The 24,596-nt window shown below is 33.7% G+C and overlaps 1 protein-coding gene and 2 long non-coding RNA genes across 3 annotated transcripts; 2 read left to right on the forward strand and 1 right to left on the reverse strand.

Annotated features, from left to right (window-relative positions):
- Positions 1–455: 455 nt before the first annotated feature.
- On the reverse strand, positions 456–9,617 carry LOC130636168 (uncharacterized). The gene is made up of 5 exons (XR_008982233.1): positions 9,528–9,617; positions 9,306–9,365; positions 987–1,539; positions 737–820; positions 456–561 (listed from the first exon to the last, which is right to left on the reverse strand). It is a non-coding gene; the product is annotated as an uncharacterized LOC130636168 (long non-coding RNA).
- LOC130636166 (uncharacterized) lies at positions 5,007–6,306 on the forward strand. Its single transcript, XM_057445794.1, has one exon. The coding sequence runs from the start codon at positions 5,091–5,093 to the stop codon at positions 5,946–5,948; it is 858 nt and encodes a 285-aa protein (XP_057301777.1). The 5' UTR covers positions 5,007–5,090; the 3' UTR covers positions 5,949–6,306.
- Positions 7,134–24,596, forward strand: LOC130636169 (uncharacterized). The gene is made up of 3 exons (XR_008982234.1): positions 7,134–7,556; positions 7,632–12,212; positions 16,063–24,596. It is a non-coding gene; the product is annotated as an uncharacterized LOC130636169 (long non-coding RNA).

Here is a 24,596-nt window from a genome sequence, read left to right on the forward strand (position 1 = left end):
ATGTAAATAATTAATATATATACATAAAATATATTAGGCAACCATTCGCAAGAAAACGCCCGCACTTTTCACGGTGTATGCGGCTTATCGGCACCCTAATTTCGTGATTTACGTCTTAATTCTGTGATGTGTTTTTTTCCAATGTGAGATACGCTAGGTTCTACATATACATACTAAATAATATAAAAGCTCCTACGCAGCTTATTTCTCTTCTATTTGAAAAATCTCAACAACATAACAAATGCAAAATTCTGGACTTCATTGGCGATAAATTTGTGATGTAAGCAATGATGTTGTTGTCTATAATAAAGTGAAACCTTGTGTTTACAATTATATTTGATTGATGTCAAGACTTTTATATATGGGGATATTTAAACAACAGATAATAATATACAAGATTTATTCCTTTTTTATAAGACTGCCACACTTTTAATCGTCGTTCAGGATATTTAACATTTTAGGTCTTTTTGGATATTTTTTTGCCAGCATATCGATTATGTCATCTAAATTTATTTTCATCTCGTTGTGGATATTTAGCAACACCAAGCCATTAAATTGACTCTGAAGAAAAGTTTCAAAATTATAATTAAATGTACTTAATGTGGTGTTTCACAATCAAAACAGATAACCTAATAAATTTATTGGCAAGATATATACATTGGCAAGATATATACATTGGCAAGATTAAAAATGTCACATTCTCCTTAATACGCAACGTAATATTGTAGAAACATACCTGGGTCATCGAGTTTCTTGAATATGTCTTTACTCGTCATAGCGTTGATATAGATCTCTCACAGGAAACTGGTCGTTACTGGCACTACGGCAAGGCAAGAATATGTAAAATCTTGAAGATATTTGGGTACAACATAAAAATATATGCAGCTAATGCATTATTAATTATTTCCAAGAAATAAAGCTGAATGTTTACTTGCAATGTATAGAACTTTCTCTTTTAAAAACACAAACAATAAATTACTTATTACCTCTAAACGTTTTGTATTTTTTCATGGTGGTTGGAGGTATATGCAAAGTGATTTGGCTCAAATAAGCCAAATGACATTTTTCTCACCTCACCCATAATGGTTATACATTCGCTCGTATATTCTGTACTTGTTCTTGAGGTAATTAACCCATTATTAAAACTTCCATGGATGTCACCTACATCATGAGGGTATATATCCGGTTTTCATATTTTTCCCAATAACTGTTGCAAGAGCAAGCATATTCATTAAAGATCAGAATCTTGTATTTTTAGGATTATAAATGGCTTCCTTGATGACACATGACTTCCTATCTACGTTTTTATTTCCTGTAAATTCATCAGCAACATTATGAGGAAATATTGACGCAAAAAGTTCTCTTTCATTACAAGGAAAGTTCTCCATAATCTTTTTGTTAACATTTTGTGAAGCATAGAAGTTTAAATGTAAACGCAGCTCAATCAGAACAGCAGCTTGAAGTATATAGCAAAGGCTCTCATTTCCAACAATTAATATGGAGACAGAATTTTATAAACAATTGCCGTTTCCGGTAGATCTAAATAATAAAAAAAAATATTATTTATAGACAATAGACCATTCCCCGGAGATTATGCGCCATTATGAATTTGTGGAACAAGGTGGTGCAAGTTGAACTTTGGAATTCACGTTTATTCAGTCTTTTGCCTTGCGAAACTGCTGGCGGCAGGACAGTTTTGATTTTTGATATCTGTTTTTATCTTTGTGATACTAATTTTATGATATATATTTTGAAAAAAACTCTTATTAGGCACTTATTTGTACTTTTAATTTCTTTTTGTACAATAAAGGCAACTTAATATATCCTAAAAGCCTTTAAACTAGCTAGCTAGCTAGCTAGAGGTCTCCCAAAAATGCTTTTAGGACACTGTACTGTAGCTAGCTATAAGGCTGTAATTAGTAATTTATGCTTGGTTAAAGGTACTTTCATTTTATATTTAGATATTTAAAATTGTGTAGCTACTTTGTGCATTATAAAGATATTGGCATTGGATTTTAAACTTGGATTATACTTCACTTTACAGAGAAATTTTTGATATTGGAAATAACTTACTGGATTTGGACTTGAACTTTGTTTTTGGATTTGTAAAGAAATGTTTAGGTTGTAATATTTGTAAAGATCTAGAGAGTTATAATCCATTGTCAAAGTACTTGTCAAAACTCTATAATGTTATTTATTCCTAAAGTGAAACTTAAGCTCGCAAAATAATCTGGCTTCTTCTCTAAAATGGATGTAAAAATTTTCAATACACTGCCCACAGAGATATGGTGACAGGTTCAGTCGCAGATTTTAGGAATAGAGTCATGAGTCATTTTAATTGCAAATAATTTTTATTATTTTGATATTTTTATAATTTTGTTTCTCGGTGTATGTTTGACCCTTGATCCGTCTACCTAAACACTCCTATCTTTGAGTCTTTCAAGAGTGGTATTAGAAAGAATACCTGTCTTTCTTCCCTGCTTTCGCTATTGCCCTATAATTTTTTTGTACGCTTCCCTTATTGAAAAATATCAAAAAGGGAAAAATGATGAGTTTAGTTTACTATACTAAAGTGGTATTCCATTTTTTGTTTTTCTATGTTATTTGTTTCAGTCACAATGTATATTTTACATGGTGTTTTGTTATATATACGTATGTCTTTATCGGTTTCTTTATCACGACATGCAATTATGGCAGTAATTTATTACTAAAGTGTAAATATTTGTGATAAATAAATTACTCTGTGAAGCTTGTTTAAATTATTGGCATAATTTCCATTGCAGAAGAAAGCTCTGGTGATTAACTCAACTATTACTCAGTCCACAATAAGTGAGTCAGCTGCCTCACAATAAGTTTTAATCCTCATACGTTGCAAGAGCTGACAAGAAGTCAGTCATCTGCCTGACACGAAGTTCTAAAAAATCCTCATACGTTGTAAGAGGCATAATTCGATCATAAAAGTATGTTTAAAGTTGATTAAATATCCACTTCAGCGTTTAATTTTAAATGTATTATATCAAAAATAATAAAACACACTCAGTATCCCTACGTCCTACATGTGTATTTAATTGCTATTTATAATTCATTAATAGATCAAAGTAATACGCTTAAATAAATGTTGTCCGGTGTTATCCCCTGTTACTTAGGTAAAAACATTGCGAAGACCTAAACACGCTAAGAGTGTATACAAAACTCGTTTCTTTTTGTGTGTTTTAAGAGAGTTTTCTACTACGGCATATACAGGTTCAAAGATCAACTTGCACCACCGGGCTTCGAAAATCCATAATGGCGCATAATCTCCAAAATGGTCTATAGTTAGCTACAAAGTTTCTGCAAAAACAAAATGTTAAAATAAAAATATAAAGCAAACAAATAAACTATAACAAGAAGCCCTGGGGGCTCTAAGAATTTCCGGGGGCTCTAAGAATTTCCGCGCGCTACCAAAATATTTGATGAAAACCTGCTAATTCGTTGTGTTATTGTACCAAACATTCGAAGGGGTTTGGTGCATGAACCTCTGAAGATAGAGCCCATCAGTGACATTATATCTTACAACAAACGCAAACAAAACGAAACGTGTCATAATAAACTCACATTTTAAAAGAAATTGCTAACAAAAAATACAGCCTATCATTCATGGTTGAAAGTCTTGCGATTGAAATGTTTATGGTCTTAAACGGCATTAGTTGACAAAAAATCAAAATTTTGATGTGACCATCATTTTCAGCATACTTTTTTTATTAACTGTGTCAATTTTTGTCGAAAATAAAGCAGTTTTAATTTTTGGATAAATTTTGGCCTGAAATGACATTTAGGTAAAAAGAAATCAAAATTTTGATGTCACTATCATGTTCAGCATACTTTATTTGTTAACTGTTCCAAATTTTGTTGAAAATAAAGTAGTTCTAATTTTTGGACCAATTTTGGCCTAAAATGACATTTAGGTGAAAAAAATCAAAATTACTATGTCACCATTATGTTCAGCATACTTTTTTTGTTAACTGTGCCAAATTTTGTCGAAAACAAATACCAATTTTGGCCTGAAGCGTCAATACTAGACTTCCCAGTAGTTAAGGAGCTTGGGTACAAAGTTTACATCTGTGACGGACCAACGTGAAATCCCAGGGTCGATTTTTTCTCAAAAAATGCTCCGAAAGAAAAAACGACTGTTTTAAAGAATTTCCTACGCCTTCGGGCGCGGAAATTCAATAACTAAGTTTATATATATTATTGATTAGATGTACTTATTGAAGATAAAAGTTTAAATATAAACAAAAAACACATTGTTTATAAAAATTCTGCTGAAAATTTTACTTGCTGGTATTTGAACTTATCATGTGGGTAGCTAGGCAGCTAGTAACTATTTCTGTATTTAAAATTTAAATTAAAAAATACACAAGTAAACAAATAAAATTTCTTACCTGCTTAAACATCAACGAATAGCGTACATACTAAAAAGGGTAACACCCTAGAACAAGCTAGAACAACCTGGAACGATCTAGAACAAGCTAGAAGAACCCGAGAACAAGCTAGAACAACCTAGAACAATCTAAGAAATATACCAACCGAAAATATAAGACTATCTGTGTATCGATTCTGTAAATAAATCCGGGTTTCTTACAAGAATATTTCCGCCATGTTTCCGCTGGCCAAGTTATGGGGGGTTCCCTTAGTTTAGTACAACAACAGCAATAGAGAGCTAAGACGGGAACGGGAACGTAATGACGTCATTTTTTGCCATTCGCGTCTTCGTTCTCGTTCTCCGTGGAAGTTGACTTAAGGGGGATTTTAACGAAGCGAATTCGACGGTGAATTGTATCTGAGCATGTGCAGTTTTGTTTGTTTTGATTTTGCATCGAAATATTCGCTTCGCTGAAAAGTAGAAACAGTTCCTACTTTTTAGCGGCTAAAGGTTTCGCTGCTAGTTTTTGACCAATCAGAACGCGGTTAACTAATGTAAACAATGAATTTGGCGCCTTATTTATTTTGTCGTGAAAATTAAAAAGCAAATTCGCTGTCGAATTCGCCGTTCATTTCGCTTCGTGAAAATCCCCTTTTACGAAAGTTGGCGCGAAAGCGAAAAAAAAGAAATGGAACAACAACAAGAAAGCGAAAGTGAAATCATGCCAAAGCTAAAAGATGTCAGAAATACTATTTTACTTGCTCACGCATCAAATATGATTAATGCTGAAGAATTCTGTCTCTTATATGATTTAAACAAATCTAAAAATCCAGAATTTCCATATACCTGCTATGGAAGATTTAACCTGGACACATTGGAAGAAGATGAATGTAAGGCAGAATTTCGATTTCAAAGGGGAGATGTTTACAAACTAGTGGACGTATTTCAGTTTCCTGAAGACTTTACTTGTTATAATGGCACTGTATATAATTCTGTTGAAGCACTGTGTATTTTTCTAAAACGCTTGGCTTATCCTTGTCGATATTCAGACATGATTCACTTATTTGGCAGACCTGTTCCACAGCCCAGTATAATAAATAATCATGTATTGGGATTTATGTATGATCAATGGGAACACTTATTACAAAATTTACAGCAGAATTGGTTGTCTCCTATAGAGCTAGAGAAATTTTGTGATGCAATCCATAGAAATGGAGCACCTCTCAATAATTGCTGGAGATTTGTGGATGGAACAGTTCGACCTATTTCCAGACCAAGTCAACATCAACGTATTGTGTATAATGGACATAAAAGAGTCCACTCCTTAAAGTTCCAGTCTGTGGTAACACCAAGTGGCATGATTGCAAATCTTTTTGGCCCAGTCGAGGGAAGGCGCCATAACAGTGGGAAGCTTACAGACTCTGGGCTTTTAACACAATTGAATCTATTTTCCTTTGACCGTTTTAGAAATCCATTGTGCATTTATGGGGACCCAATGTGGTTTCAGAGGGGCTCACATAAATGCACAACAACAAATATGGAATAGCAGAATGAGCCAAGTTCGAGTTGCTATTGAGTGGATTTTTGGAGAGCTGGTCACATATTACAAATTTATTGACTTCAAAAAAGACCTGAAGATAGGACTCAGTCCAGTTGGAAAAATGTATTTAATATGTGGGCTTTCACATAATGCACGGGGTTGTTTGTATGACACAGAAACATCAAATTACTTTGACTGCAGTCCTCCCTTAATAGAAGATTATTTTGTATGAAAGAAAAAACAAACATTACATTAACATCATATCTATGGCTGTATTATACAGTCTTGTACATGTTATAAGCTGACAAACAAAATTTTTTGTAATGTAAACATTTGAACTGTCTTGAAAACTTATGAAAGTCTACATTTAAAGTATTACGATTGTGTTACTGTTTATCAAGCAATTTTTCCTAACAAAGCTGACATTTGTTGTTGCTGTTGTTGCTGATTTTGAATAAACTCATTCATCATTTGTTGCTATTGAGTAATCAGTTGTTGTGTTAAAGAATTCTGCTCCTTTTTAACGTTTAACTCTTGTTTTGAATCTCCAAGTCCATTTTTGATTTTTCCTCCAGATACTGTAGTGTTTCATTTCCACTAGTTCTCCTTTTTTTTCGTGTTTCATCAATTCTATCACTGCTCTCTGCGAGTGTTTCCATGGAACGTTTTCGAATTTCTGTAGCCTTGTTCATATCATTTTGAATTTTGAGTTTTTTCTCCTGTGATTCTTTTTTATGTGTTTCTTCAGCTTGATCAAAATGTTCAACAATTTCACGGAGAGCTGCATCTATCTCTGTTTCTTCAGGAGATATCCCACTTGCTCGTTCCTCCTCTTGTTCACGTTTTTTTCAATAAGAAGTTAAAGTCTGTCTCGTAAAGATCTTGCTCTAAAAATAAAATAAAACTAAGGTCAGTCTCCTTGAATGTCAAGCTTGTTTTTTTACCAACTAGAAAAAAATTAGCTAGCTGTTCTGTACAGCCCAGGGGTGTAGCCAGCGTCAGGCAGGCTCTGCAATCGACTGACCTATTTTTTTCATTTCAACACGTCGTTTTTTCCACCGCCACCGCCAACACATGAATGGGCGCACCAATTGTGCATCCGGCACAAGTCTTTTCCCAGGCGGCTTCGCACATCGTTCTCGCAGGATATAACAGTATCCACTTTGTTTTGCAGGCTGAGGTGTTGAATCTCTACTTTGTTTCGCAGATAGTCTTTTTCGCAGGATTACCTGCGAAAATTATGCCTATGCATGGTCTTGTGTCTTCCATTTATGGTCATTCTCGACGCATTCTATTGGCTAGTAAATTTCGCAGTGAGGTTAAAAATTCGCTCCATATATGGTTATAGAACATACGCAAGAAAGTAAAAAACAAAACCAAAAAAAAAACAAGGCTAGCGAAGTTGTGAAGGTGAAGAAAGCATGATGTTCCTGTCAAACTTGGATCTTTATAACTTGTATAGAGCTTCATGAAAATTCTCTATACTCGAACCATCCAATTTTTGTATCTGTATGTAAATCTTCAGATTTGTTTTCCTGTGTAGAAAGCACTTTCAAGTTTTCAGTTAGCTAGCTATTCATCCTCTTCTGTAACTCTGTGTAGACAGCAGATCTTGTAGGTATACAGAATAAAGCTATTCTTATAAGCCTTTATAACAGTTTATTTAAGAGAAACATTTTAACTTTTTAGGTCAGCTGTGATTCAAGACCGTTTTAAATCAGAAGATTTTTCCTCATCTGCCTTCAAATAAAAATTTACAACCAGTATCTATTTTATTTTGCGATAATGACAAACATTCTGGGCAATTTAAACCTAATCCTTTCAGTTTCTTTAAGTTTGAGTAAAGCTACGTTAAAGCGTTCTGGTCAATATTTTAAGCTAGGTTGTCATATGTTATGACAATAAAGCAAAAGAAAAGAAAAAGGAAACGTGTGTATCATCTCGAAGTTGTTCCTTTTGCATTAACCCAACTGTTAGTTAATTAATGTGGTACTTCTAGCACTAATGACGAGACTTCTTCCATTTGTAAAAAGTAAACTTTTAACTTCAAATCTTTTTCTTCAAAGGGATTTCCAAATCGAAACCTATTAAACTTAAACAAGTTTTATCTGCAGAGCCTTGGTAGATTCATTCCCTTCAGGTTTTATTAACAGTATTGGGAAATATAATGTAGGCACTCACTACGACAAGCTCCACACCTCGGTGATCATGATTATCCTTCCCATTGTAACTTGCGAGAGAACGTCTTAAGGTTTATTCATTGTAGTGAAGGCTCTCATGTTTGTCTTTTTCAAAGGTCATTTTAAAAACCTTATGAACTTTCTCTTGATATATATACAGAATTGATAAGGTCAATTATGATAAGTTATGACGATGCTGGCAATGTATCTGTTAAAATTAATATTGTCATGCTAACATTTTAAAGCAAAACAGATTAGCTTTATACATATCCTTGTTCTTCTTATTGCTTAAATTTAGTTGTCTGTAATTCATGCTTTGTACATTATTTCTGAAACATGATAAATTGAATCAAACGTAACATATTTTTACAAATTTTCCAAAAGTAAATTTTTATGCAAGAATGTTCCTTACTTAACTAATAATCCAAACTATGCCCATAATTTTAATATTTGGAACACGATGTGTGGAATGTATTATTAACACAAGGGTTTTCAATGATTTGTATGAAGGCATTTTGTCCATGGTATTTCATTACATTTTTGAATTTTTTATTATATTTATGAAGAAAGAAGATTTTGATTTGGTTATTTTTAATGACCTCCATTCTGCAAAAACTTTATTTTGGTGCTAAATATGAAGAAAGAATAATGAACATTCTAATTATTGCTTTAATAAGTTTCAATCTATAAAAAACATTATGATGGTGTTGTGTTGTCTTATTGCTGGTTTGATTACACCCTTGATGATAAAGATTTTAATGTATTTTATGTTGTCATTTATTCCCCTTTTTCGATCAATGCGATCAATACTTAACGTCTATCCTGTATGTCACAGAGTCGGTTTTATGGCGTTTCAATGCTTAAAGGGCGTAAAAAGGCGTTGGCTTCCAGCAGGGCTCCACCCTGGACCTGTTGGGGGCTCACAACGCCCCCCAAACCCCCAGTTGGTTAATATCGCACCTCCGGTGTGATGTTGACCCTGCGGGTCAATGGTTTGAGTAAGATATATTTTTTTCTTGCTACGCCCCTGCAGCCCCAGCTAGCTAGCTAGCAAACAGATATACCATCATGACAAAAATAAACTGAAACTCTGCTCTAAACTTTGAGAATGAACACCATAATTGTTTAGAGCACGTACAAAAAACACTGTGCAAAAAGAGACAGGAAAATAATCAGTACTTACTCCAGATATTTAGCCATTTTTGTTTTTTGTTGTACAGTATGTCGAAGAATTTTTTTTAAGCTAAAACATAGAATAAAACAGTAAATTCTGGGAAAAAACTTTATGAGTATGTAAAGAAATCATTTTCAAATAGAATTCTTGGAAATTCAACACAAAAATAAACAAAACTGGAACTAATTGAGTGTACACAATCTTACGTTTCCAGAGAACGTGAAATCTTACCTTTTCACGTCTTCGCCGAACTTCTTTGAAAAAGTTTGGTCATACCCCTTGACATAAGCATGCGCACTACGAAATTTTCTGGTGTTTACGTCGCCGTTTGCGTTCCCGTCTTTGTATCGTAAGCTCTCTATTAACCGTCCCGGTATTTCTACCCCTAAAGTCCAATATCAACATTTAGCTAGAACAATAGCTAGTTATTGCATTTCTTTATTGTATTAAATTTCACCATTTAGTGTGAACCCCCGGTCTTACGACGATACAGTTCGCTCCGTCAAGGAAATCGACTTCTTTCTGTTTCGCCACATTCGAAATGTTTGAAATGAATTGAAAGAAGGAAAAATATTATATTTTTGTCTTCATTCAAATCAGTTTTCAAAACACAGAGCGTCTACGCTATTCAGCACAGAATTCCCATTTCATTCGCTGCCGGTTAGCCGGTTGTTCTCTTCGTTTACTGAGTAAAAAAGCCTGTGGTTTAAAAATAACAACAATGAATGGAAACCAGGTCACCCATTTTGTAGCGAGATGTCGGAAACACACATTCGATACCCATTTCATTAACAAGCATCCAAGAAGGTTTTTTAAAACAGTTTTAGTTAAATGGCGTCTTCTGATGATGAAGATTTGAGGCCATTTCAAAGGTTTGTTTTAATTTTTACCGCTTCTTTTATCAAAGTTTCATTTTCTTTCTGTCTTATTCTTTCATTCGTGACTTTAACTCGGAAAAACTTTCGGCAGAATTTTTTTCAACCTCAAATGTTCTAATTTGTTTTTTCCACAAAAAAGGCGAATTTATGGTCAGATTTATGGATAATGATGAATACAGGATTGGCAGAAGTATGTCGAAGTTATTTAATTGTAAAAAATTATGTCTGGTACACTTTTTTTATAAGAACAATGAGGCCGAGATTTGCTGAAAAATAAGAACAAAATAAGAACAATGACAAGGCTGAAATTATACTGATATTCTATTTTTCCCTGAAAATCAGAAAACATGGGTAAATCTGTCAAAAAGCAGAAATTTTCACAAAATTTATTATTGTGACTATGCGAAACTTTTACTACTCAAAAAAGTGTAGTAGCTAAAAAGAAAAAATAACTGTTCCAAAAATAGTAGTAGTTATAGAAATTCTATACTCGCATTACACTTTCTTTTTTTATAAGAACCAGGAAATTTGGCTTCAGCCTGAAGTGTTTTTATTTTTTTCAGTTATTCAGCCTTGCTATAATCTTATTTTTCAGCAATTCTCAGTCTCATTGTTCTTATAAAATTGTTCTTATAATTTTAAAGGAAATTCAGGTTGAGTACGTTCTTAATATGATTGTAACTTTTTGCAGAATCGCAGCCTCGACGTTCTTATAAACTATAGTTCAGAGAGTTACCTCCTTTGTTGACTAGCAGAGTCTTGTCAATTGAGGTAAAAGGTTGGTTGTATGAGGCCTGTGTAAGAAGTGTTATGTTGTACGGTAGTGAGACATGGGCAGTGAAGCAGGAAGATCTTGACCGTTTAGAAAGGAATGATATGAGAATGGTTAGGTGGATGTGTAACGCCAGTCTGAGAGACAGAAAGAGTTCAGATGAGCTAAGAACCAGGCTAAGTATCCGTAGAATTAAAGATGTTATCCGGATAAGAAGATTGAATTTGGCTGGGGCACTTGGAAAGAATGGAGGAGGATAATTGGGTAAGAAAGTGTAGAGACTTGATAGTTCCTGGGGCAAAGCTCAGAGGCAGACCGAGAAAGACTTGGCAGGAGGTTATAAGGACAGACTTGATACAGAGGAAGTTGAGTTTAGATCTAACACAGTCTAGATCAGATTGGAAGAGGGTCATTAATATACCCCGTCCAACCCATGCTAGCATGGAAAACGGACGTTAAGTCGAGAATGATGAATGTCACTGTATTAATTTTTCAGGCTTTACCTAAAAAACTTCAGTCGTTGTCTTTTACATCTGGTGCCACATAGCCTCACCTGCCTTAAAATAGTTCTTCGAAAAATCGCATTTTTGTAGCATTAAACAAACGGGGTGGGTGGAGACGTGTCTATGCACATCCATTAATAAGGACTACATCAATACAGTAGGTGCAATTGTTGGCACGTATCATCAACCAAAAGCAAATCTCTGGCCACGTTGCTATTGCGACTATTCCTCGTCATTAGTGACCCTGTCATTTCAGGCTATTAATCGCTGCGTTCTGGCTCCTCGAAACTTAGGAGACCGTTTAAATTTTTTGTCGAAGAGCTATAGTTTATTTTTAATTTTGCTTTTCATCGCGGTTTTTATAATGTATATATATAAAAAGATAATATTTTTTTGAACAATTATTTATTCTTTATTTATAGTTTATTTATATTTTCCTTACTTTCAAGGCCATTTATCGTTTTCTCTGCTTTTTGTCTAGTTACAATTTAGGTTGATTCCATATATCGTTTCTTAATTTCTCCTCGATTCGAGCGTTTCAATTTCTTTCAAGCCTTTTCAGTTTTTCTGATCGCGGTTTTCTTTTTTATTTAATGTATATAAAAAAAAATTATTTTTTGAACACTTATTTATTCTTAATCTATAATTTTTTTCATTTTTATATTTCATTTTAGGGAGAAGAACAATTTTGTACAAAATTGAACCCAAATAAATGTTAATAATAATAATAATAATAATAATGTACAGGAGCCAAACTTTAAAGGTAGGTAATTAACTTTGTTGTCTACCTCGACGATCCAACTGACGTATCTTTTTGAATTCATTCAGCAGATGTTACAACCACGGCGCTTCTTAGGATTGAATGTTTTTTTGTACACGCTTATAACCTCAATCGCTCACTAAACACGCAAAGGGGATTACCCGAAATTAACTTTATCAGCATGATCTTTTAGCATGTTTTCAGATAGGTCTCGCTTGTCCTTAGTTTATTCCAGTTTGTTCCAGGTTGTTCTTAGGTTGTTCTAGCTTGTTCCAGGTTGTTCTTAGGTTGTTCTAGCTTGTTCTAGGTTGCTGCCCTTTTTAGTATTAGGAAATTTTGCCAAGTGAGCATTCAGTAACTAGTGTTCGTGAGATTCAGTCTAACTTATTCTTCCGAACTCTTGCATCCAAATCTGATACTTCCCCAATACATGTCGAAATATGGTGCTTTACATCTCGTCCCCAAATCTTCAATTAACTTCAGTTGTTTATCTGATATTGAATCCGCCACTTCAACACTCTTCAAGACATAAATCAAGTAAAAAAACACTGACATGTTTCACAGCAGCCGTAATGGAGAAGGTTTGCAGATAACTCACCTGAATATGTGTCCTGGATCGTCATGCCGTATAATTTTCATTTTACACCAGTTGGCTACACCAGAGAAATACACCAGGATATTTATTGCCCAGAAGAATGCGCAGCTTACACCAGTTGAACTGGTGTAAGCTGCGCCTGGTGAACCTGGTGCCGATTAGGATATCAAAAATTTCGCAGGATGAAACAACCGCATTCGGATGATTGACACAAGAACAGGACCACAAAACCCAAACGGCGGTAGGCGGGGCCCCAAAAATCAGTTCTATACGCGATGACGCTGGGCGGCCGTTATTCTAGTTCATTTTAATAATAGGCGTAAAAATCAAAGAGCAAAGGCTCACAGAGATACACCTCAATTCTTTGAGCTGAATTTTTGCTGGGTACTTACACAAGTACACTATAGCTAAATCCGTCCCTGATAATTGATGCAATCAATATGTTTTAAGCTCCAAATGATGTTAAATCAAGGTAAAACCATAGTTGAAGGACTAAGATAAGGACACATATTTAAAACAAACACGCTTGATCGTTATTTAATCAGACCTGATGCTACTTTCAAAAGTGGTAAATATGCTGCTTTGTATAAAATGTGCTATGCAGAATTTTTAGCTATTTAGACACCACAAAATCAGAAATAGGTGACGACGATAACCAACCTATAATTTTGAATGATGAGTCCATGGAAATTAATCACATTCCTTCTACGTATCCATCACCGTTACCTCTCATATACACCCAACCGACAAACTCAGCCAGAAAAGTATGCTCATCACTTGTTGTTTTTATACTACCCTTTTTGTTTTGAATCTGATTTACTTGATAGTACTTACATGGAGAAGCTTAACCATCCAGGTGTTTAAGTATTGTCAATGCGAACAAACAAAAATTAGAGCCATATATATATTGTGAAATTGTTAACGAAGCTTTTGCAACCTAGAGCTGACATGGACACTAATCAAGGTTCATTTGCACAACAGGAAAATAAAGAAGTTGACTTCTTAGTATCAAGGAAGCAAGATGAAACAGAAAATGAAACTGAACTAACTTGTTCCAACTTATCGTCTCTACCTAGAAACAGTACTGTTGTGACATCAGACCAGGAGATTAATATAGATATTAGATCTCTTAATGCTAAGCAACGTGAAGTATTTGAAACAGTGTTCACTTGGGCAAGAAAATTTATAAAAATCGTAACTGCATTTCACCTACTGATGTTAAACCTCTGTCTATATTTTTAACTGGTGAAGGTGGATGTGGAAAGTCATATTTGATCAAAACTATTTACAAATCTGTCACAAAATTAATAATATACAAAGGAAAAAATGTAGAACAGCAAAGAGTCTGTCTTGTAGCTCCAACAGGTGTAGCTGCTGTAAACATTGGAGGTACAACAGTACATTCAAGTTTTGGAACTCATGGGAATAATTATGTGCCCCTTAGTGAAAAAATACGAACTAATTTATGAAACAAATTAGCAGAGGTGTGTATTATCATAATTGATAAAATTTCGATGGTTCAAATACACTTCTTGTCAATATCCACCAAAGACTAATAGAAATATTTGGAGGACCAAGTCGGATTCCTTTTGCTGGAAAAAGCATGATAGTATGTGGTATTCTTTATCAACTTCCCCCTGTCATGGGAAAGCCTGTTTACTCAAATGATGGATTTCTTGTAAGCATATTAAAGTTATGGCATAACTTCAAATTAGCTGAACTTACAAAAGTCATGCGACAGAAAGGCGATGATGTTTTTATTGATCTGTTAAACAATATAAGAACTGCAAATCTCACACTAGAGGATGAAAACCTTTTGAAATCAAGGTTTATCAGTAAGAATGATCACAATTATCCCGCTAATGCCCATTATTCATTTGCAAAAAATGCGCTTGTTCTGAAACATAATGAAGATATGCTACAACGTGTAAATGGTACTTTGTGTAAAATAAACGCTATTGATGAAATACCAAATGATGTACCATCTCATATTATTGATGAAGCCTTTAATAGGAAACAAACTGATACTGGTGGTCTTGCGAGACAGTTGGTTCTTAAAATTGGTGCCCGGGTCATGCTAACTACAAATATAGGTATTGATAATGGATTAATCAACGTGTGTTTAGGGACTGTTTTTCACATATTGTATCATGATAATTATGTTCAAGAAATGTATGTGAAATTTGATAGCTCAAACTGGTGTTTTCAGAATATCAAAAGAACACTATGCAACGTTGCACCAAGTTGTACCAATTGGAAGGACTGATACTGATATTCATGTGGTAAAAAGAAACCTCTCATTACACGTTTTTTTATTTTTTAGAAGAAACATGTTTTTAAGAAACCTATATGTAGAATCTTCAAAAATTGAGAAACTTTTACTACTACATTCTATGTCTATTTCTGAAATAAGAAACTTGTTTCTAACTAATTCTTACAATTAATTGAAGAAGATGTTACAATCAACACTAGGGAGAGACTTTTAAAAAAATGCTTTATTTTTTGTTTTAAAACCAACTAGTTCAAAGATTAAAGAAACTTTAAGAACAAGCTATTTATTTGATATAAAGAAACCCTTATTTTACTAGGAAAATTAAGAAACTAAATAAGAAACTTTTTGAACTAAAAATATAGAATTTCAGCCTACAAATAAGAAACTAGGCCCTTCGCCAGGTTTCTTATAAAAAAAAACGTGTACTGGTTATCAAAAGAACTCAGTTACCACTGTGGCTTTCTTGGGCTTGCACTGTCCATAAAGTTCAAGGTTTAAGTTTACCCAAGGCTGTCATTAGTTTTGATTTATTCAGACAAACTCAATTCAATCCATGCCAAATGTATGTTGCTATGAGTCGAGTCACATTTTTAGCTGGATTGTAGTTAACAGGTGTACCGTGAAATTGGTGTCTAAAATTTTTCGTGTCTAAATCTTAATTACATCCAGTGAAATTTATCTTGCCAGCGGGCCATGTATTTTCTAAAGATGAACAATAATCAAATCAACAGGCCGCACAGATATATATCCAGAAACCAGCTAACAATAATCAGATCTATGTAATTGAGGTTATTCCAGCTAGAAGTTTCGTAGAAGTGAAATGCTAGAATTATTATAGTTTTAAAAAATATCGAGTTTACCCAGAGTTAAGCTAGCTAGCTACTAAGATTAGTAGCTAGATATCGAAAATTATATGTATAATTTAGTTTTATTTTATTGAGTACCTAACAGCAACAACCCTATTAATCAGCAGGTAATCAATCTAGGTAACATTCAATTAGTTTGATGACTCAGTTGAAGATACCTCTCTTCAACAAGCTCTAGCCTACCAGTAAGTAAGTAAGTAATTTTATATCTAATGATAACATGTTATAAATACATTCATCTATCATTGTACTTTTACCATACACTATCAAATTTTGCATTGTAACAGTATGAAAAGTTTCATATTATTATCATTAGGTACCAAGAAGGAAGACAATAGGAAAAATAACAAAAGCTAGTAAAGAAAACCACTGTCACTCGAGAAAAGTGTTGTCAGGTCAGCATTGTCAAATACATACTGAAATGTACTGGAAGCATCAAGAGGACAGGGGAGAAAATAAAGCACAGAGACAGCACTAAAAACATGTCAATAAACAATATACAATACACACACTTCACAAACACAAAGACTAGCCTTGATGATTTACTACTTGACATATGATTATCCCGACTGTTGATGAAAATTTAATTTGTGATGTTGATTTTATGGATTCTTCAGATGCAGCGTTAATCCTAGACGTAAATTTGAAACATGCTTTGTTAGTGTTTTTTCGAACAATTTACAATAGGTAATGTAACCCTGGTAATGATTTGGCAATCCTAGTTTTAGCACTATATGATCCTAAAGTTATGGTGTTGATACGAGGAATGAATAATAATTTAAAATGCGATGATTTTGTACAGTGTTTATGTCTATATTTAACAGGAGAGCATAAACTTTGAAACACAGATGGAATATTGTTTTTATAATAGTCAAAAGCTAAAAAACATTTTTTCAGTCTCATCAGCTCAGTGGTAGAATATTAGACTCAAGGTAAAATGGACTAGTAGATTCCCAACATTTTTTGAAGTGAATAATCCTTAATGCCTTGTTTTAAAGAGATTGAATTCTGTTTTTTTTTTCAAGGATGATAAAACCCCAAATGTGACAGCTGTATATACATACGTATGTGAGATCACTGTGAAAGATGGCATGGTAAATGGAGCACTATGTAGGATAGGTCACATAATATCTGATTTTGGCCAGCATACCAGTAACTGAAAGAAATTACTACCAAAACTTTAAACAAAGAAATCTGTCAACACAAACAGAAAACAGAACAAGTGATGATGGAGAGATAGTGATTTTCAACACAGTCAACAACTAGCATGGAATAATCAACCAACAAGCTAATAACAGACTCAATCATTGTTATGTAGTTACTCTTGAAGAGAGTTAGCTACCTTAAGGGAAGTAATTTTCGCGGTTTTCGCGGATTTTTTACCATTTCCGCGAAAATAAAATCCCGCGAAAAGTCTGGGAAGGCCTGATCCGCGAAAATAAGTTCCCGCGAACTACGTAGAGAACTTCCAACCGCGAAAATAAATTCCTGCGAAATTTTTCAAAAAAAATCGAATTCCTAATTTTTTAATATAGATAGCGAGTTGGAATACGAAGATGATGACGGAAATATTTTTAGCATTCTACAAGATGACTTCGACAATGATGAATAATTGTAATTAAGAAATTGTTAAAAACGTTTTTCCAAGATAAAAAACCTTTTAAAATTCATAAATTTTCTTCGATTCCTTCTTTAGAAATGTATACCTAAACTTCGCATTCCCAGTGTTCGATTATACAGAAGTTTTAAAGTGAAAAACACATATTTCCTGATTTTACATATCCGCGAAATTCTTTTAAAGGTTCAACCGCGAAAATTAATTCCCGCGAAATTTTTCAAACTCTTTCAACCGCGAAAATTAATTCCCGCGAAATTTCCTTTGCTGAGAGATCCACGAAAATTAATTCCCTTTTTTTCCGCGAAATTCAAGGAAGGGCCGTGTCCGCGAAAATTAGTTCCCGCGAATATTAATTCCTTAAGGTATATAATATCGCTAACAATTTTGAATATGGAATCTTTGGCAGAAAAACACTATCTATAGCTAACTAGCTAACTAAGTTTTGTAGGCTTTCGAAATTTTTCATATCTCTGACACGTTATCTTCACCCTGGCCCTTTTTTCTAGCTAGCTATAATATAACCCAGTTAAAAAAGCTTATATCCTTAGCTATGCTTCGAACAAATTAATTTTAGCTTAGCTTTCTGGACAGAAAATTATTAAAAGGTTATAAAAAATTATCAAGAAGTCATATTTATCAATAAGAATTAGGCTTTACCCTTATAAATGATTGAATGATAAAAAAGTTGCTGTGATTTCTTCGAGAATTTGCCACTGTTTACCTTAAGTAATGGCTACTCCTGAAACCGAAAAACGGTCGACAAGTGTGGTGGCGCTAATTGAATTTTTAACGAAATTGGCGTTTCTACATTCGCTCCATAGTGCATAAAACAACAAAACATGAAATTCAACAAAACCAGTCGTTTTGAAAGTTTTAACTGTCAAGGTCTTCTTGATTTAACAAAAACAGAAACGACATGTGAAGATTTTATCAGATACAAACTAACCACTCTCGCAGTACAAGAAACTTATATAAAAGGATCCGGTATGATAGCGCTTAAATCAGTTAAAAAGAAACTACATCTTTTTTATTCTGGTAGCAAAGATAAATCCAGCAGAAGTGTAGCTGTAATCGTGGAGGATGGACATAAAGCCGACTTTAAACCAATATCAGATTGAGTATGTTTCCTAACAATTGCCGTCAAAAATGACTACAAGCTACATATCATCAGCGCTTATGCTCCTACAATGAAAACAACTAAACAAAACCCAGAAGAAACAAATAAATTCTATAACAGTCTCGCATCTGTATTAAAATTACCACAACCCAAAGATATAGTGATAATCGGAGGTGACTTTAATGCCAAAACAAAACTGTCAGACAATCATTTACAAAACGTATACAACAAAACAGTTGGCAAATACTCAATCGGATCGATAAATGAAAACGGTCAATTACTCCTTGAATTCGCAAAAATGAACCAGGTAAAAACTATCTAAGACTTTTTATAAACATAAACCTTCTCACCTTACAACCTGGGAAAGTCCAGAAAGAACAAAAGATCACATCGACGCGAAAACCAACACGATAGGACAAATCCATACAGGAATCAAATTGACTTTATATTAGTGAAAGAAAATCTAAGCATTACAACTTATAACTCCAGATCCTACAACGAAATGAAAACGAAATCAGATCACAAAATTGTAATAACCGACATAAGAGTAAAATTAAGACTTAACAAGAAATTTGTACCAAAAAGCAGAATCAACATAAAAAACATCAATAACTAAGAACTTAGAACACAATATGAAAACAAACTTAAACAACATATAAATGCCATACCTGAACAAAACACAAATCAGGAAAGATGGAGTATCATTGTAGAAACGATCAAAGAAACAGCAACAGAGGTGATAGGAGAAGTAGAAAAATAAAAAAGATAATACAATCCCGAAATGCAAAGATTATCAGTTAGACAAAAGAAATTGCACATAGATCGAAACTCCACAAACGATAACAACTAAAAGAAAGGCATTACGAAAAGAAAGAAATGTAATACTGACGAGAAAGCGTAACATCATAAAATATGTACAAAAGGAAAAGTTAGCCAGCACACTGAAAGATCTAGAGAATACACCCATTGACTCAAGAAAAATTATAAAGCAGTTAAAGGACTTAAAAGACCAACACCAAAACAATCCTTACTCATACAAACTGAATAAGGGCTAACTTCCAATGAAAAGCAACAAGCAGAAATTATATCAAAGTATTTCAAAAATCAGTTCTATAAAAATGCAGAACCGCTTCCAATTATTAGGCCAGCGAAAATGATATTCCTTTCACAACAGAAGAAATAAGGAAAGCTACAAGTAAAATATATTATGTGCATTACAAAAACCTGGTAAACCGAAAGGTCCACCTCAAAATTTGAGACCAATCATCCTTCTTTCAGTTATACGAAAAATAATTGCCATATGTTTAACCGAAAGAATTGGTATGAAACTAGATGATACATCCTACCTAGCCAAGCAGCATACCGTAAAGGCAGAAGTACAACTGAACATGTCTTTGCAGCTAAACTAGTGGTAGATCGAACAATTACATCGAAATCCGAAAGCGAGCACATAGTCATGCATGATATGAGCAAAGCTTTTGATTCAATCGACAGAAAATCTTTGATCACTGATTTACAAATGATACTTCAACCAGACGAACTTCATCTTGTCTATAAACTTATCCAAGTGGAATTAGCAGCAAAAATCGGAAAACATACCACTACATTCTTTAACAGACACCGGAGCCCCTCAAGGTGATTGTATGTCAACGAATGAGTTTACTTTCTACTTAGCCAAAACCTTGGAAAACAGACAGGAAGATCATTACTATTGTAAATCAAGTAATGCAGTACGATACCACCTTCAAGAACTACACTACCGTAAGACCAGACAAACGTCACATTTATATAAATCTTGAATATGCTGAGGACATAAGTATGATAACATCTAATCCACTCGAAACTGAGAAGATGAAACAAGAACTACCAGCTAAACCTAAAAGCAGAAATCTAATTATGAATGCCGAAAAAACAGAAGAATATTACGTCAGTAGATCGAGCTATAACTGGAAAAAATGCAAATTATTAGGCAGTTTTTTAGACACGAACGAAGATATAACCAGACGTAAAGGTCTAGCAATTTATTCAATAAACAAAATTAAGGATATCCTAACAAATAAGAAAGTAACGATAAAAATGAAAATGAAAACATTTGATACCTACGTCACGCCAATATTCCTCTACAATGCAGAAATATGGACACTCAATAAGAAAAAAGAGCTTGAGATTGATGTATTTCAACGCAAACTTGTACGAACGAATGTGTTGAATGTAAAATGTCCGGAAACAATTACAAACGATAAATTGTATCGAGAAACAGGAATAAAACAGACAGTAGAGTTAAGTATTTAAAAACAGAAGAATGAGATAGTTTGGACATGTTATAAGGCTACCGGATAACACACCTGTCGAAATAGTCCTTGACTATGCTGAAGAACAGTATGAAAGACCACGTGGAAGACCTATTTCGACATGGCTTTTCATGATGAAGAAACAACTCAGGGAAGAGCATGGCCTCTCTTGAAAAGAGGGCATGCACATTGGCTATGGACCGAGACGTATGGCAGAAATATATATAAATAAAAAAAATTATATGCACGCATTATGTAAATTTATTTTACGGAATAATGCTTTATAATGATTACCTTAACGGCTTTAAAATTTATACTTGTAAACACCATACTCAAGCATGCCAGATATCATCTCAACGGATGCATATAAGACACATTCCCGTGTCTATAGTTTTTAGACACATAAAATAGTGGACACCGATTTCACAGCACAATCAAGGCAGATAAACATGCATCTGATGAATATGAAAGGTCGAGGTTGAAAAGTATATTACCACCATTAGTATTTTAGCCTTTAGAAAAAAGCTCCTTGGTAATCACTCTGTTGAATGTCAGATCTTTATCGAGACATGCTATTGACATTCAGCACGATGAGGAATTGAGAGAATCGGACATATTATGTCTAACTGAAATCCAATTGTTACCTGACCATGACATGACAGAAATATCAGGTCAACTTCCTATGTTTGATGTTACTCCTAATTCTGATGTAGACAAATTTAAAAGTATTGCAGTGTGCTACAGAGATTGTTTTCCTTTTATTTACCGATAATCCTGGTTTCTCTTTAGTACAAGTTAGGAAACGTTCGTTTGCAGAGGAACTTATTTCTATAGGATTTTTTACCGGTCAAATTTTTCATCTTTATCATCTTTTTGTGATGACCTGTGTGAGCGTTTGAATGCACAGGATTTTCATATTTTGTTAGGAGATTTTAATGTTGATTATTTCAATCCAGGCTCATATCGACTTGCAGAAGTATTAAGTAACTATACTATGGTTGTGCAAGTGCCAACTCATATTGACGGTTCTCTTCTTGATCATCTTTATATTAATAATAATGTATTTGACCATGCAGAAATTGAAACTGTAATAAAATGTGAAGATCAGGCCGTAAAGATCAGGCTGACCTGTTGATAAATATGACAAAGAGAAGCAAATTATAAAAATGACCATGTGTATTTATCAGCAAAGAAAGAAATTAGCAATTAGCGAAGAAAATGGAATAATTTAAAAGTAACTGCAATATATATGTTTGTGGATAGCCACAATGGTAAGAGCGGGAGGGGGGAGGGGGTTCTTTTCTTGTTTGCATGTGTATGTTTTCATAGGAACTTTCAGACTCAGAGTGTGTTGTTTACAGTAATAAAATAAAACAAGAAGCCCAGGGGCTTGAAGATTTTAAAATTTGAAGTTTGATCTTGAAAACGGAGAAATATGGGGTAAACAAATCATTGAGTATTCTCAACTCTTATTGTAACTAACCTGCAATGTTAAAATTGTACAGAAAGAAAGAAATGACGTAACATCAAAGATGGCGCATTATAAGACGATCTTCCTTATGCTACACTGCACGAGCTTTAACTTTTGATAGCATATAAACCTTAAAATAAAGTATTGTTCATTGGATAATAAAACAATCTGTTGCACTGTTAGGATTCTTATTGGCTTAAAACTCATTTTAGCCTCGTTCTCAGAAAAAAATCTTTAGCCTGGATAAGTTTCGGGCGTCCAGCCTAGCTGCGCTGTCTCTATCTATCTCCCTATCTCTCTATCTCCTCAGGCGATTTTAAAGATTCCGCCTTCGCTGGCGGAAATCTATAATAAGTTTATTAATTGTTTACAAAAGAGCAAAAGAGAGTTTGAATTTCTTATGCAAAACATGTACTTGCTCAATATTTTGAATTATTTATTTTTTTGTATTTTATCTGTATCTTTTTTATTTTTGTATATATTTATATAATATATAGAAGGAATATTTTTTCATTAATATGATTTTACAATTTTTTTTAAATAAATTATTGGATGTACAAATACATCTTGCATTTTATGAGCTTCCATTTTTTGTGCACTTCTAAATCTTTTAACTCTAAGAGGCAGTATTATTGCGACTCTTTTCTTTCCTTCTAAATTAATTTAATGCACTTTTTGCTTGTTATTTCATTTATTTTAAGTCTATTTTAAGAGCAGTCGTTATGGATCATGGATTGAAAGTAGAGTTGAATTGCAGGTTATACCATGTAACAGAATGAAGAATCAACTGAGAAATTGATTTTGTAATATGGTCCTTCAAACCCTATGCTGCTGTGTGGCGCAAGTGCAATGTTATTAATAATGAATGAACCGTGTACAGACACTATTGGGTACATAAACTATTTGTTCCGGATATATAATTTTCTCCCCTCAACAACAAATATCCTCTGTGAAATCAAAGTGCTATATCAAAAGAAACCTGGACCAGCTATTGCGGAGAATATTTGTTGTTTTCTCAACTCTACGCATTTTTATGTGAGAATAATTTTTACTTCATTTAACATGCACACACATTTTCAAAACTACCCAGTCTATCTTAAAGTTGAATCATGTACTTTCGCATTTAATTTGTGTTTATATAATTGATGCGGCAAGGTTTTCGACTAAGACTGATGTGTGATGTTTTCTGAGTCATAATGTCAACTTTTAGTTATTTTTGTTATTCTTCCACGTAGCTACAATGTCTCTCGTTCTCTATGCTTAGTTATTGTAAATATTTTGGAAATATATGCATTTTTTGAATTTATTGAACATATTATATTTATTTCTTTACAGTTTTTTGTATTTTGTGATATAGTGCAATGTTGTAAAATTTGTAGATGTACGTTGGGTGGTGAAAAGACTTCTGTTGAAAACAGCGAGGAACTGCATGCTTAACCGGAGATGGTGATTAATATGATGGCTAAAAGGAATGTGCATACCACAAGATGTGATAAACAATAAAATGATTTCATGTTTACGGTTTCATTTCCATAATACAATATCAAATTAGTACCATTCACTGAACAATTTTCTTCGTATTTTAGATCACATTTGGGAAGAAGTACGCTAACTTTACGGTAACAAAAAGCACCATGACATAATTATTTATTCATCTTGTTAAGTTTAACACGATGCTAAACAAGCAGAATTCTTCCATATTGTATTCCGTTCATCATTCGAAGAAAAAAAACATGGAGCATATATCCCTGCTCGCTTTACGTACCATTAGTATTCTACAACTGTTAAATCCGCATATAACTTCGACCGGTATAATTTGAAGACCACCGTATTATAAAAAAAACATCCAGTGCTTTCTCGTTACTCCAAGACCGATAACACCACAGCGGTGTAGCGTGAAGCCTATTAAAATGTATTACGAATGATTGTTTCACAGTCTGGAATAATCTACATTAGTTTTCTGCCGCCTAACTGGACAGTATTGACTCCCAACTTGCAACATATTTCACCAACTTCGAAGAACAAAACGCACATTCTCAAGAACATTGATTGTACGCCATTGTTGATGCATACAACTGCATAAACTAAACCGCCACAATGAAATCTTTACGAAAACTCTATTTTCTAATCGTTAATAAAACAACTGTAATCAATAAA

Source organism: Hydractinia symbiolongicarpus, chromosome 3 (assembly GCF_029227915.1).
Source record: "Hydractinia symbiolongicarpus strain clone_291-10 chromosome 3, HSymV2.1, whole genome shotgun sequence".
Classification (NCBI taxonomy): Eukaryota; Metazoa; Cnidaria; class Hydrozoa; order Anthoathecata; family Hydractiniidae; genus Hydractinia; species Hydractinia symbiolongicarpus.

Excerpts from the sequence above, each read along its gene's own strand:
- LOC130636166 (XM_057445794.1), top strand. The coding sequence starts at position 5,091 with ATGGAACAACAACAAGAAAGCGAAAGTGAAATCATGCCAAAGCTAAAA.